The 16,851-nt window shown below is 37.2% G+C and overlaps 1 protein-coding gene across 1 annotated transcript; it reads right to left on the bottom strand.

Annotated features, from left to right (window-relative positions):
- Positions 1 to 100: 100 nt before the first annotated feature.
- On the bottom strand, positions 101 to 13,274 carry LOC132095982 (uncharacterized). The gene is made up of 3 exons (XM_059501090.1): positions 12,036 to 13,274; positions 9,346 to 9,863; positions 101 to 555 (listed from the first exon to the last, which is right to left on the bottom strand). Exons 1-3 carry the CDS (start codon positions 12,744 to 12,746, stop codon positions 549 to 551), a joined length of 1,236 nt encoding a protein of 411 aa, XP_059357073.1. The 5' UTR covers positions 12,747 to 13,274; the 3' UTR covers positions 101 to 548.
- Positions 13,275 to 16,851: the final 3,577 nt, after the last annotated feature.

Genomic DNA, 16,851 nt, shown 5'->3' with positions numbered 1-16,851 from the left:
GAGGAAAAAAGGCTGTACATTTTAAATGCATATATTTGCCAAAAGAAAGTTAAACTTCTACAGGTAGACTAAGAGCAGCTAAACTCCGATTTGGATGTTTTAACAAAACATAAACTTAAATCTGACCCTATTTCCTTTCTTAATATACGTTCCTGTTTGTTTAAAATTACTTTATGCACATTTTTTAAGCCCGTTTTCATAATCTTTCAACAGAATTAAACAACTTGCTCCGCCTCTGAAACGACTTTCCTATTCAGCTGACGTCACAAGTCCCTCTTGCTTTGTGACCCCGCCCCTTTATCACATGACTCACACGTTTCCTCACTAAGTTTCAATCAGAAATACATCAAGCTTTATAAGTAAACTGAGCTGTCAATGCCATCTCATGGTGACTCTAAGTTGGTCCAAACTAGGCTTTCTTTCAGCAGGGGTATGAGAGAGAAAGAGGGCTTGGAGATGCTTCTGGTGTTTTCCATGGGAAATACAGTCTCTGCCCCTCGGCCCGGGATTCTCCGTCCTCCAGTGTGAGTCAGCTGGGTTGTGTGGCATCAGTCCCTGTGTAATAAAAAGATTTTCATTACATAGTGCACTCTCATGTCTCGCCCAGGGTCTCAAGCCAGGGGCATCTTCATTAGACAAATGTCCCTTTCAAAACGTGTTGATCGATGCTTATAAGCAAGCGCTGGAGCAGAGCCCAGATCAGAGACAAGAAAAACCGCCGCCGAACATTTAAAAAGACCTAATCAGCAATAATTACAGAAGATGAGCATGGCGATACGACACTAGGTGCTTCTTTACCTTTGACATGTCCTTGGTATTGCTTTTACAAACCTGACTGGCACGCTTTATGTGCTAAAAAAATGTAAAGCAATTTAGCCACCCGTGTTATAGTGCCAAGATTGTTCTGGCTTATCAGGGTGATTTATAACTCTAATTTAAACGCTCAGCTTGGCTCGGTGTTGAGCACAGCAGATCTGATTGGACATGAGTTTCCTAATGCAGCTTTGTGCTGTCTTTCTGGTGATGTGGATGCCGGCTGTTGATTGTAAACACTTTTAATAGCTGCAGAGACAGAGGAGACTGACTGGATGCACTCTGATTTGGACATAGCACAATTATTCAGTTTATGCAATAATAAAGTACTGGGGCTGAGTCAGAAATTTATGTAGGCTTATGGCAAAAATGCCATTAAAATGAACAAAATGCCACACAAATTCAAATTCAAGGGGCAAATTACCACTGTATAATTAAACTAAATATATTATGGCTGTTGTAGTAAAAATGAAATGTGAGAAATTGCAGAATTACATTTGCTGTAGATCTTTACACACTGCATTCAATTTCTAACCAATCACACATCTTTATGTTGAGTTTATGAATCCACTGGCCAATCAGATACGTTTAGCTTAAAAAAGTTGAGTAAAAATATAAAAAATAACAGTAAACCACGAAGTGCAGATATGATGTAAATTAGAAATTAATTTCTCAGCTTCAGTGATTATAACTGTAGTTTTTCGCATAACTTAGATTTTTTTTCAAATGTTTGCTAAAGTCCTTGCATGGTTTTCCGTTTACTTTCGAACCGAATCGCGCATCGATTATGAGTGGAGAGAGCTAAAAACAGATGTAAAACTAGAACTAACATTTTTCGTGTTTGGATCACTAAAATCACATTATGTCACACACGCGCGGATGCATCGCGAAGCACCGCCTACTCACCTGCCAATCAACCAGAGCGCTAAAAATACATTTGAAATTTGCCGCGAACATGTGCAGCGTTAACGGAAAATAACCGTCTGAACAAAAAATTAGCATAAGCGCATTAATGTAGGCTACACGGCATGCACAAGACTTCAGCATAGTTGATATCATATCATTTGAATGAATCAATTCACACAGGTAAGACATTAAATACTCTAACCTTACATATTTCACTTGAAACAACTTGTTTGTGCTTTGATTAAAATGTACATATATTTGAGCGACAGATAACGTTATGTGTCTCACATGTGATCGGATCATAACGGCAGATGTAAACAAGGCCTCTATGATTTAGTATTTCAGTACACTTCAGTGTGATTCTCGTCTAAACAAGAACGATTTCTTGGCATTTTTCCTGTTTGGTTCTTAAATCAGCTTCTAGATATCATCAGTAACAGGGGGACATATTTTGATGTATGCCACAGGAAAGATGGATCACAATCAAGAGATTTTGGTTGTTTCTCCTAGACCTATGACAGTACATATATATATATATATATATATATATATATATTATTTTTTTCTTTCTAAGGTTATATTCTTATTTTCGAATACATTTGGAGTATAGACCTTACATAGGATGAAACCGGTATAAATAAATTTTTTCTCAGTAAATATCTGGCTAGCATTTTCCAAACCCTTAGCCAATGTACATATCATTTCCATCAAACTCTTTATAGACATTTCTGGTAGTCGAACGTTAATCTAATTGACTGACTTTACACGACTTCCAGGAATAAGTCATCTTTACTAAGTCTTTTTTCTAAACAATTTCATTTCTATACAACCTTTTAACCTGATTGCTGTACTATTGTTTATTTTATTTTTGTTACACAATACTATTGTGGTGCAACTTTTTTCTAAATAAATCCACCCCTAACATTAAAAACTGTAGTTGGTCATTTTACCTGTCGTTCAGACGTTCTCTTCCTGTCTAAGGAGGCGTTTAATTGGTAGCCAGAATAAACTGCAGTGTGAGCAGACTTCATGCCGTCATACTTTAAGATTGCTCCATCCCTCATTTGTCCAAATCGTCTGCCACCCCAGAAAGTTAAAGCCAAAGTCTGAGCTCTTACAAACAGATGTAATTATCCACCTACCCAAAAGTAAAACTGTCTTCTGCACATTTACTTTTATGATTGTTCTTAAAATAGCTTTTGCTTGAACAATTAATCAAAGCTGATTTGACTTTATAATAGATGCAATTTAACTTTAATGTGTCTGGTTGAGATGAAAATATAATTGCATCTTGTGTTTGAGTATGTCACACACAAGGTCAAACATGAATTTAGGAAGGGATTGTGGGAAAAGAAAGGGATTGTTTGAATTCAGAAAGACTTTGTCTCACATTTCTTGTAAAATTCCTTAGAAAAACCAGACAGAAATGAGTGAAAAGCTGCCATACAAGAGTAAGAGTATTGTATGTAGAGCTAAAAGTGATGAGAATTCACATTGGGATCGCTGATTTTTGTACACTTTAAAGTTTTGAGAACATTTTTTTTAAGAGAAACATAAGAGAAGCAAGATACTAAAAGGGACAGTTCACCCAAAAAATGTAATTCTGTCATTTTCCTGCCACAAAAGATATTTAAAAAATGTTTTGGTGTTTTTTTGTTAATACACTGAAAGTAAATGGGGTCCAATGTTGATTGGACCCAGATGGTCTTCAAAACATCTCCCTTTATGTCACACAGAGGAAAGAAAGTTTTGAAACAACATTTTAAGGTAAACTGTTCCTTTAAGCAGATATGTTTCTCCATTTGCTCTCAATTTAATCTCACGGCTGTCTTGGAGAATATAATAAAGAGATCTCCTTTGGAATTTTAATTCCAATTGGAATTTAAATGAAAATCACTTGTAAATAGTACAGTGTTCTCCTTAAGGCAGTTTAACAGCTGATGAAGACATGATTTTCGAAACCGACACTGAGTAGCCTGAGTGAAGGCACCAAACAGTGGGCGTTCTCTGTGAACACACATCTATGAAAACATCTGCTGTGTTTGGGTGACGCTGTCTGTTATATAACTATTTCCTGGTTTGTGTTGAGCCCAGCTGTTGTTGCCCTCCTAGCTTGTGGGTGGCCGTCATCGTAAATGATGTCTGAAAATGCCTGTGTTTATTTGACCATCACAAATATTGTACGAGCTTGCCTCATTCGGTCAGGCCTTAAGCCAAGTGGTTTCTAATGAAAACCAGACAGAAGGGTCGGCCTGAAAACGATAAAAAACAATGTTGCAGAGGCGCATACCCTCCACTAGAGGAATATGACCCTCGACTGCCAAACCATAACTACTGCTTTCACATCATACAGAAATCAGCTCCTTTTGTTCTCAACCACTCAAACACAAAGATCACATCTGCCATTTTAACTTTAACCCCAAAGGAATGTCAGATACGCCAGGGAATAGTGTCAAATTCGAGCTCTCCCAGCTAAATGGCATAGTTGAACTAGTTGTGCTTTCTAAGCCAGGGGTTTTTGAGAGGAATTAAAGCTCAATATTTGCATGCTCCGGACATCAAAATCGTGTGTCTTATTGAGGGGAGATGTGCTGTTATTTAATTGATCTGAAATATGTTTTTTACCTGATAAAATGGAAATAGGGATGTGAGACATATTTCCAAACTCAGCTCACTGGAAAAATATGTCTGCAAAATCTTGCCTCTTGCGTATTTCACAACACATTCAAAGTGAAATGCCCAGCATAGTGGCACCAAAACCACTTTCAGTTATCTCCATAACTAATGAATGTGAATATGGCAACACTTTATGTTGGTTATTTTATGGAAATGAAATATCCAGTGAATATCACTAAAAATGCATTTACTTTTCTCTTATATCAATGAAAGTGAATCGGATGATGTTTTATTACGTTGTTTGTTGCACGTAAATTAAATGTTCCATGAGTTGTGTTAAAATCGCATTCGATTTTGAACAATGTGAATCTGGCAATGTTTTATGTTGTTTGTACAAATTTTCAATGAGTGGCACTTAAAGCGCTTTCAGTTTTTCCCAAAACACATGAATGTGAATCTGGCGATGTTGGTCATTATATGTAAATTAAATGCCCAGTGAAGAGCACTGAAAGCATTGTCTGATTTTTTTTTTTTCACTGATGCCAATAAAAATTTAATCTGACGATATTTTATTACATTGTTTGTTCTAGGTAAATCAGATGTCCAGTGAGTGGTGCTAAAAGCACATTCAATTTTCTCGGAAACAGATTAGCATAAATCTGGCAATGCTGTTTTTCTGTACAGTACTTAAATTAAATGTCCAATGAGCAGCACTAAAAGTGCATTCAGTTTTTCTCCAGAATACAAGAATGTGAATCTGGCAATGTTTTATTGCATTGTTTCACATTTTATTACGTTGTACATAAATTAAGTCTATTGAGAGAGAAATGCTAGGCCAATGCATTTGAAAATAACGTACAAGCTACTCTTAATCTTATACTAAATCTTTACCAAATAGATTTAACAAAAGTAAATGTGCAATTAAAAATGTATTTTCTTGGTATTTTAGCTTGCATCTACAAGTCTTTGAGCATTTCTTTTGACTTGTTTTTCACTGGACTCATACCTCATACCAGGTGAGCTACTGAGCAAGTTTACTCAGAAAAGACATGCATATAAATCTTATTATTTGATGCAAACATAGAAAAATATAAGTTTACAAATCATGTACTGGTAAAAGTGTTTTAAGCTCTTAACATTATACAGGGAATTTGGAACTGCACAAAAATAAGTCTTTAAAGAGGTCATATGACTTTGCTAAAAGAAACATTATTTTGTGTATTTGGTGTAATGCAATGTGTATATGCAGTTTAACGTTCAAAAAACTAATTTTTCCACATACTGTACATTATTGTTGCTCCTCTGTACCCCTCCTTTCTGAAACGCGTAGAGCTCTAAAGAGAGTTCTAAAAAAAGCGAGGTGTGCTCTGATTGGCCAGCTATCCAGTGCTTTGTGATTGGCCGAATGCCTCAAGCATGGGATGGAAATGTTACACCCCGTCTCCCAGGCCAGCAGCACCAGACTCAGTCCAGCTGCTCTGCTTGTGCACATCCCATCATTAGTTCTCTTTTAGCAGTTCAGTCAGTGTACTGTTAGGAGTAACTGAATAACTCCCGTTTATAAACTTAAGTTCGATAAGTGCGTACTGGAGACATGAACCACTTCAAAACATTCAGTTCAATTTGGTGAACTGGTTCAACCAGTTCACTAAGAAGATCCGGTTAAATAGAAAAATTTGTTTGTTTTCCAGACATCACTTGATGAGACAAAACAAATTACAAACGAGGCATTTGTTTTATCCATTGGGGACATAATTACTGATTACAATGACTTATACTGGCTTTTTACGCAGTTGTGTATTGTGCCGTGTATACATAAAACCATGTCTGCATTTGTGATAAGAGAAACAACAAGCCTACTCTTCACTGCTCAAAACTCGCGTTTGAATCATCATTAGCAAATTATTCAAATGTAAAAAACATACTTACAGGCTAGGAGTAAGATGCGCTAGACTGTCATTGCAAAGTTTGAATTGCCCTACTTTATAGAAACAGCCATGATAAAGAATATCTCTTTGGGTTTGAGACTTTAGTCTTTCCAACTTTACAGATCTTCTTCATGCACCAAGAGCTTGTAACACTCCAAAGAGAAAGGACAAATTTTAATCCCATCATATGACCCCTTTAATTGAAAATCTGCCCCTGTATTCAATAATTTGTGTAAGAAAGCATAAATGTTCAGATGGAAACTTCAGTGAATTGTATGTATAGCTATCTTTTTCCTGTGTGGCTGCATGTTCAGGGATGATAACATCATAGAGACTTGTGGGTGGGCCCTTTTGAGCCTGTAAGCATCCACCCACAAAACACCCTAGCAACCACAAAGCAATGGCCTGGCAACCGCCGGTTTTAAACGGGCAAGCACATCTTAGGTTTTCTTCAGGACATGTATAAATCTAGTTAATTTAATTGATTGACGTCGTAATATTATCTGCATTTTGTCTACAGCAGTGTAATGACTTTCCAAGAAATCCCAGCCTTGAAGTCGTGTGTTTGAACTTTTAACGTGCCTTAACAACAGCTGAAGAAGAACCGATATAATCAGTCATGGATAGATGTTTCATTTATAGAATGTTTATCAAACATTCCTGATTGTATCTCGAAATCCTGTGTGATAAAGCAAGAAAGAGCTGCACGGATATCCCAAAGTCATTTTCAGCCTCAGATCTGAGATGTGGGAACGGCTTTTGAATCGCACATCGCAGGCCAAACAACAGAGCTCGCCGTAATCTGAGAAATCAAGTGCAGCATATTGACACTGTTAGTCTGCGGATTGGAATACATCTTTCATGACGCATAGTTAGCCTCGTTAACACTGAGCCATTTGTGATGAAGACAGTCTATGACTCAGTCTTTATTTCTAAGGAAATGATTCAAGGCCGGCAGACCCCACCATGACTTTCTTTTCTGGGAAATAATAACTAAGAAAAAACACATGGTGATGGTGTCTGTTGTAATAGAGAGTAAGTGTTTTTTTTCTGTAAGGGACATGAAAGTAACACATGTTTCAGCACTTTGGGGGAGTAAACCCATCGGAAATTGCTCTTTTAAAGCTCAGAGTCGTCATAGATGTTTCTTCTGTTATAAATTTAAAACAACTTAGATTTCTAGTTTAAAGCATGTACAAAATTAATGTAAATAGGCGCTCATTAAATGGGTATTGGGAACATTTTATGAGAAATTATCAAATCGAGATCTCCGGTAGATCTCTTGGCTAATGTGAGCACTGTTGGAGACATTTTTGAGATCTCTTCTGAAACTCTTTAGTAGACATTGGATTTTTCTTAAGAAGCTGAAAAGCAGACATTTTCATTTGCTCTCTATTTAATCTTTTCTAATCTATGAGAAAAGGTTGAGATAATACATAGGCTAAGTGTAAATAAATACAATAATGAGATAATACACTACTGTTCCAAAGTTTAGGGTCAGTAAATTTTCTTTTTTTCTTTTTCTTTTTTAGCAAGGATGCATTAAATTGATCAAAAGTGACAATAAGGGCATATGTAATGTCAGAAAATATAAAAATCATAAAAAAATGAAGCTGCACAAAACTACATTCAACATTGATGATAATCAAAAATGTTTCTCAATCAGCATATTAGAATGATTTCTGAAGAATCATGTGACACTGAAGACTAGAGGAATAATGCTGAAAATCCAGCTTTACATCAAAGATATAAATTTCATTTTTTTATATTTTCACATAGAAAACAGCAATTTTAAATTGCAAAAATAATATTTCACAATATTAATGTTTTTACCATAACATTAATCAAATATATGCGCCCTTGGTGAGCAGAAGAGACCTCTTTCAAAAATGTTTAACAAATCTTACCCCCAAACTTTTGAACGGTAGTGTATAAATAGTGTGTAAATATCTTATCATTTGAGTTTAGATTAATGAACATAAACACATGCTGACCATCTGTTTAAGGAAGTGTAGTGTCCACTTACCCTGAGTTTCATCACCAAGAAATATTTGGATAAGGCCTAAAAAAAAAAAAAGTTTGGTTCCGGTTGGTTGTCAGTTGAGGTCATTGGTCGGTAGGGATTTAATATTTTTTTTATTTATTTTTTTCTCCAGTGGCAGTTTTACACACACACACACACACACACGCGCGCTGATTTTAAATGTGTGTACCGGTACTTTTACGACAGTGATTCTGTATTCCCGTTTAAAGTCTGTTGTTGCCATAGACACGCAAAACGCACACACACACACAAAAAGCCTTCGCGGAAGTTTGACAGGCGATCTCATAGTAGATTAACATGGAGGATTTGAACTTGAAAAACGGAGTGTACAGACATCTTTTTGTAGTCAAACAACATTCTTTGTTATGTTCATTTATGTGGTTTATTTGATTTTGATGCTATAAATTAACTAGAAGCAAGAGACGATCAGTTAGTTTTAACTGATGATCTAACTTACAGCGATCTGTTCGACACATTCAAGAGCCACAAAACGGTATTTATTGTTTACATTTCTTTAAAAAATGACCACATTTGAAAGGTGAAATAACCAAATGAGACTTTGTTTCATATTAAAAGTAAGCTGGTAATGTTAATGTCTTGTCTGTCAGCATGTTGTCAGTGCCCTCTCTGTTCCACGATATATTGTTGACTCCCCCCTCCCCCCGTGTTTCTCTTAATGTTACGATTTCCAAACCTTAAGTTATAGCTCACTTTAGGAATTGACAGTTAAAGGGTTTTGATGCAATACTTAATGGTTTTTAACGGATTACTTAAGTGTAAAACAGCATTTAAAGGAAACTGTAATTTAATTAACGATGTGTGAAAGACCGTTCTTCCCCAGTCTCATAAAATAAATTTGGGTCGCACATAAATTGACAGGGTCGGTCGGAAACCGGAACCAAACAAATTTTTTTTTTTAGGCCTAAGTTACTTGGTAAGCAATTAAGCATGTGTGCAATGTATGTGTGATGTGTTTGCGTATGTTGTACTTTTTGCTGATGATTTCGGTTTCTGTGAAAGCGAGTTTTGTATCCTTACACTACGGTGGAGGAGAGCGTCTTATGTTTTCCAGGATAGGGGGGCATCCTCATCTTCACCTGTCCGTTCTGAGGGTAAGGTGGAGGCCGTTGGGTTTTATTTGAGTTAGTGCACACTTCTGGAGCTGCAGGGGGTCTGTGGTTTTCCATTTGGCCTTTCCTTGCCGTCCGATTTGGTAGGCAGTTTCCATTGGCTGTCCTTTGAGTCTCTGAGCTCTGTTTCACAACTCGTTTGCCTTTATCCTCAACAGTAACGGATCGTTGCTCAGGAGGGGATAGACTTGTGCAGTTTCTCATCGGTGAAGGACTGTTAATGTGAACTAAATCCACAGTGACAGGGCTGTGAGCGATAGAGGAATTGGAAGTGGACACGTCCTCTTCACTGTTTGAATTGTGGATCAATGCCACAACACCAATCCGACTGCTTTTGGTGGCATCTTGGGAGAGTGCATTGGATAGACTTGGTTCGTCTTCACCAAGGTCAATATTAGACGTCAGAATGTCGATCTGTTGGACGACCTTCACAGAAAGAAAAATACAAATTCTGTCATTGTTTACACACCCCAATGTCATTCTAGAATTTATTTCTCTTGCACTAAAGGAGAAGCTTTAAACCACCTTTTTGCATGACAAAAGTTGTCAACCTCCAAAAAGGAGTCATGCACTACTATGCACTACAACACTGATGGATCAAAATGTGTCATATACCGTGTTCGGTGCCAATGGTTTTTTTAAATCATAATGAGTTGACCAAAACTGAATGAAGCATATTTGTAAACTGAAACCAAACTAAGGTATGCTTTCATTTTCAGTTTATGATGCAAAGTATTATTATAATACTTGAAACCTTAAGAAAACCCCTTTTCTTTAAACATGAAGACAAGATTTTCAGCAAGTAATGAGTGAGATTTAAATGAATGAATGAATGAATGAATGGGACAAAAAAGCTGCTTGAATATTCTGTAGAACATTTTTGTGTTCTGCAAAAAAAGAAAGTCATGTGGGATTAGAACAGCATGATGGTGGGCATATATTTTTATATACTGTGTATATTATATACATGAATATATATTTTATTGGAGTATATTTTTAATTTTTTCTTAAAGGTTAACTGTAGTCTTCACTAGCAGTACAACTTGATTAAAAATATTGGCCTAATGCTTTCCCAGACACTTCTAATGCTGTCTGTCATTAATCAACAATAGTCCCGCCCCTAAACTCTCGTCATTGGCTAAGTCAGAAGTTGACATTTCAAGCCACTCCTATCAATGTTTCAAAAGCATCACAGTGTTTCAAACTACCAATGACTGACTAGTAGTGACTCTTAGTCTGAACATTAAATTGACCCACCAAAAGCTATTTGAGCACTGAAAAGTTTTTTCTAAACACATCCTCACAGGTCATCTTCAGGTTAATATAAAATAAAAATAATTTTTTTGGCATCCTTCACTGTGATGCATTATTCTACTGACTTTATTTCCTGCTGCAGTCCTTTACATCTAATGGGAGTCTTGATGTATCCATTGAAACGTATAATAATATAAATAATTTAATAATGTCTTATGTCCTGCACAGTCCATTATTGCTAATGTCAGTCTCCACATATTGAGCTATCTTTAGGTATTGATTTTAAGATTCTGTTCTCTTATAACAAGGCTTTATGATGGACTTAAGGACCAGTCCCTTTCCTTCCAGAAAATACAATATTCCTCTTCAGAATAAAGCTTCCAATGGAATATTTCCAGCCATGAATATAACTGACAGTGTGTTCCTGGAAGATGTGTATTTCGGTCTCTGAAGGCTTTCAGATTATGTTTTAAGAATAGATTCATCACAAAGATGTTTGCTCAGAACACACAGATATTATATTTCCACTGGCTAAACAGAATCAAGTTTTGATCTTATCCAGTCTCTGTGCTTATTAAAATCCCATCTCAAATATGCTGAACCCCAAATCAGTGACAAATCTCATTTGAATATGAATGTTTATGAATGCATGAAGAGAAAAAGTAGTCTGTCACTCACAGTGTTTCACTTGGACATTTTTCATTCCAAACCAGTATGAATTCTGAGAAATATTTCAGCTTTTTGTACTGTATATGGTCAATGTTGTTTGGATACCAACTTTCCTCAAAAGGACTTCTTTGATATTCTATAGAAGAAAACAAAGTCATACAGGTTTGGAATGACATGAGGGTAAGTAAATGATAGATATTTTATATATTTATTTATTTTAAATGTATTTATTGATACTTCATTCAATATCTTTAAGATAAGTAGGTCAATGTGTGATTTTTCTAACCACATTTAAATATATGATGACAGACGTTTAATTTTTGATTGAACTGGCCTTTTAAGAAAAGTAATCAAATTTTATGTATTTATTTTTTTCATGCATTCATGAGTAAATGACTGAATTAAAAAATTTTGGGTGAACTATTCCTATTTATTCCTAAAATAGTAAAAATGTCTGTGCTTTCTTCATGCATTCATGACTAGGCCTAAATGATGACCATATTTTCATTTTTGGGTGAACTATCCCTTTAAGGAAACAACAGTCAAAGTTTGTTATGCATCCAAGAGTAAATGATAACAGAATTTTCATTTTGGCTGGACTGTCCCTTTAAAACTTTCAAGACTTAATTTTTGATCTTGCAACATCACTCCCTCTATTTATTATTTTATCCTCACCTCTTTCATCTCCAACTGGACCTGTTTGAGACCACCCAGCACTTCCTCGAGCTCGGTGACCACTTGTTTGATCTGTTCCCGTACTGTTCCCTGGCTCTTCCTCTGCTTGCCATGTTTCTTCAGACCCTCGTCCCCCCGAGACGTCCTTACTTCCCGCTGCGGTCCATTCACCTGCAGTCTGTTCCCGAGTGCCTTGGACCGGCCCAGCTTGCTCAAGGGCACCTCAGTTGGGAAAAAACCTGGCTGATTGTAGTTCGGCCCAATACAGTGTGATTGTCTTCCAGTCTCGGGTCGCTCCTCGTGATGCCGGAATGACACCCGTCTCCTCTCGCAATGTCCGTTATATTCAGGCTGATGAATGTTGTCCCTTTCCTGAACGTAGGATGAGTAGCACCGGTGACCTCTGACCTTCAAAACATGGTCAACGTTGAAGGGATGCAACAGCTCTGGGTAATACCACCGCTGGACACATCCACACTCCCGCCGGATCTCCCGAACGCAAGCCGAGTCCCACCTGTAGCACGGATGTCGGATCTCGTCGGAGTAAACCAGAGATGCTGCAGTCCTCTCCGCTCGCTCCATCCCCAACTCCTTTGAGAACGGGGCTACTCCGGACTCCATACGCAGACATGATCCGTCTGCGGGGCCCGGTGTGCGTCGCAAGCAAAGTTGGCAGTAAGGCGTTGGGAATCTCAAATTCTCTGAGTGCATTCCAGTCTGAAAGGCGACTTAGAAAGCAACGGGTTCTCTCTCTCCACCCAGGCCATCCACAGCGTCTGTTTTTCTCATCTGCGTCTCCTCTTGTTCACTGCGTTTGACTCTCTCTCTCTCTCTCTCTTTCTTTCTCTCCCTCTCTAACTTTTCACTCACCTCCCCCTTCCTTCCTTCCTCCTTTTTCTAACTTACTCCCCCCCCCCCCCCCCCCACTTTTCCCTCTCGTTGCTCTTTCTCCAACGGTGGGCCTCTTTTCTTTCCCTCCCGCCTTTTTTTCTCCAACTCTGAAGTCTTACTTCAGCGTTTCACCTCTTTCTTTACCTCTCCACTGCGTAAAAATTCCCCAGCTCAACCATTCCCAAACTCCAAACACTTCCTTCCTACACCTTCCCCGTCTCTCTCTCTCCCGGGGTTGGGGCTCGTAAAGCATTGACAGACGCAGCGGCTCCCGATCTTTCCCTCAGATCTTGCCACTCTGCAATTAAACACAGCCAGGATTCCACGCCGCCTGAGACGGACGGGGTGGAGAGAGAGAGAGACAGGAGGAGGTGGGGTTTGGACGTTGCTGAAGCAGACAGGATCTAACAGGAGCCAGATACTAAGAGAGAGAGCATTGGGGAGGGGAATGAGAAAGAAAGAGAGAGACACTCGGCCCTAGAAAAGGGGATTTTCGACATCACTCGATTCCCATAAGTCCACGTGAGTTGAAGAAATGAGTGCGTGTTTACCGTCCCGTTTGTTTATGCGAGTCAGCTGAGATACTGCCACTGTTTGTTATGTTTCACGTCTTGTGACACATTTAATGAACAACACACCGCATGCTGTTTATAGATTTCACAAAATTACACGCGTTTAATTGGAGGTAAACACTTTCGGTTTTAGTTTTCCACTGAAAAGAGGAACCGCAAATGACGCCTCCTTTATTATGGTCGTTCTCACAGGCAGCAACTGAGAGGAGTTTGGTGAACATCTCCTGCTACTCAGATGATTCTCATGAGAGAAAAAGCCCACATGTATCTCCTCTAGGGGTTTAAGAGAGATCTCAAGAAATGTCTCAAACTGTGCTGAGACACTCATAACCAAATGCACTGGTGATGTGTGTTTGTTTGTTAGGATTTCTATCTTATGACAAGTTGAAGGGTTATTATATTTAACTAAAACTAAAACCATAAAACAAATGTTACTAGAAGTAAAGTAAATGCTAACTACAATGAAATAAAACATACTTATTTTTAACTTTCTTCATTGTAGCTGGATGCCTAGGCATTTCTTATTTTCATTTATTTATTTTTATTTTGAGGTTTTTTTTTATTTCAACCTAATATACTAAATAAAATAAAAACCAACAAAATTCACAACTAAATAAATAAAACTTTACAATTAAAGGGATAGTTCACCCAAAAATCAAAACACAAATTAAGATATTTTTAATGCATTCTGAGAGCTCTCTGACCCTCCATAGACAACAATGTAATTAACACAATCAACGTCCAGAAACATAGAATGGAGATCTGTAAAATAATCCATGTGACATCAGGCGTTAACATAGGTGAGTTTATTGGGGGACTGCCTTGTCACTTGCATATTGCACTTTTGTTGATTTTGGTTGCTTCCATTGTCCTCATTTGTAACTTGCTCTCCACGTTATAATTTTTTTAAAAGGAAAACATCTGAGGACAAGTTGTGATGAAAACAGAAATGACATGTGAACTCGACATCTCCTGAGTTATGAAACCACAGCATCAGATCTGAGAAATGAGATTTTGCTCTGGTCGTCTGAGAGCAGGTATCAGTTCTCCTCAGAAATGAGCAGATTCCTTTTTGCTGACGTTGGTTTGGAGACAATAAACCGTGAAAGCCGCAGAGATGAATCCGAGTGCTTCTCAACCGCTGCTCGTCAGCATTTATTCACATTCCTGGACCGTTTCACGTTCGTTGTCTAAACTTGAAAAAGCTCAGTATGTAATGATGTGAAAAATCAATCATCGCTGCAAGCCTCAGTCAAAATGAGCTCAGGACCTCTCTTGAAGTTTAATCATAATTTTTTTTCAAGAATTACCAGCATAACCCAAAACTAAAGCTATCTTTTAGGAAATAAAATCTGCTGTAGGACATCAGAATGTTTTTTGAAAGCAGGAAATGTTTTCCGATACAGTACAACAGAGATCTACGATATCCAACAGAAAGAAGTCCTCCAGGACGCAGGATCTCATTTGATTCCATTACAATCATTTTAAATGATGTCTGAGGTTGAATTCTGATAGGAATCCTGTGCATGTCGCTTTAAGAGCCCTGGAGGGAACTTTGTGTGTGTGTCTGTTTGCTTGTGGGTAGCTTTCACCATTATCGGAGGGAAGTCGTGGCCTAATGGTTAGAGAGTCGGACTCGCAATCGAAAGGTTGTGAGTTCAAGTCTTGGGCCGGCAGGAATTTTAGGTGGGGGGAGTGCATGTACAGTTCTCTCTCCACCTTCAATACCACGACTTAGGTGCCCTTGAGCAAGGCATCGAACCCCCAACTGCTCCCCGGGTGCCGCAGCATAAATGATGCCCACTGCTCCGGGTGTGTGCTCACAGTGTGTGTGTTCACTGCTCTGTGTGTGTGCACTTTGGATGGGTTAAAGTGTCACATCACTTTTTTTTTTATTGTGTGGATAAAGTTTATAGAAATATACCCAAAATAACAAAACCTGAAAAATTTCAAATAAAATTTTAAAAAAACATCTTAAACTAGATTAAAGTTCTTTCATTACAGTGTTATTTCATTATCATTGAGATATTATTAAGTTTTTATGATTTGGTTAATATTTTAATTAGTTTTTATTTTCGAATATACTGTTAATTTGTTAAAATGTCTGGTGTATTGTTGTTTTTTTTATTTTATTTATTTTATTTTAATTTCAGTTTATTTTAGTGCATCAATGCAAACTAAATCAAAATGAGAAGTAAATTAAGTTAATTTTTATATTTGATTTCATTTAACATTTAATTTATAAGTGACTAAAATGTTTTTTATTATTTTAGAATTGGGTTTAGTTAACAAAAATACATAATATATTAAATTAAATATACATTTCTGCTGGTGTTGGTTTGGATACAATATGCTTATCTTTTAGTTGTAGTTAACAACCCAGTTTCATTATTAACCCTCATTTTGTTCCTCATATGACTTTGTCTCATGTTAAACAAAAATAATAAGAGAATTAGCAAAGTGTTCTAGTGTTGTTTTTTTGTGAACTTTAAAAGTATTAAGCTGCATGTCAAGGGTGTGAAGGGTGTAAGAGTTTATAGTAGTGTTCTTCAGAGGTTATATGATTTATTTATGTGAGGAACAGACCAAACTTAAGCTCAATATTTGTCATTTCGACATCAAACGTCATTGGTTTTGAATTAACAGTGATCTGACAGTTACTTTAATGAGGCTTTTTTTTTCTTTTTTTCTTGAAGCATTACCATCCGCTTTCAGTCCCTGCTATAAAATCTTATGGGTTTTCTGATCCTAAAAGGTGTATTTCCTCTGACTATATGGAATCTAAAGTGAGCTGTTATTAATAAGGATAGTTCTGAATCTTCCCAGTACTTTATAAACGCAAGCTTGTGTCTGTTTGTGTTTGGAAAGCAGCCCCGTCTGCATCTAAAAGGTTCCCCTGAAGGCTTTTCTTGCGTCATGTAGCTTTGCATCTTATGCATGACTGAACTGTAATCCAACTCTAATCCAAAAATGTGCTTATTCCTGTCATATTTCCTTTTGTAGCGAAATTAAAAGCATTTCCCAACACAAAAGAGCATGTATAATTTATGTGTGGTTATGACAGTCGTCACTGTAACCATTCCTTCACCTTGAATGAGAATGACTAATGTCCAGGCTTTTTTCAGACTCTCTTCCCATATTCAGAATTAGTTCTGCGTACGTGGCTATTTTTGATCTACCATTATGATTTTTTGAGTGTTACGGTGTTATTTTCACAGAATTATGTTCCTATGGAAACCATTTTTTGGGTTCAATAATAAGTGATGAATGTTTTTATGCAGTGTCAATATTTTCCTCTTTTTGTTTGTTTGTTCATCAAGTCACATTATTTATTCATTTATTTTCATAAATTT

Source organism: Carassius carassius, chromosome 20 (assembly GCF_963082965.1).
Source record: "Carassius carassius chromosome 20, fCarCar2.1, whole genome shotgun sequence".
Lineage (NCBI taxonomy): Eukaryota > Metazoa > Chordata > Actinopteri > Cypriniformes > Cyprinidae > Carassius > Carassius carassius.
This window is presented reverse-complemented; position numbering and strand designations above follow the sequence as displayed.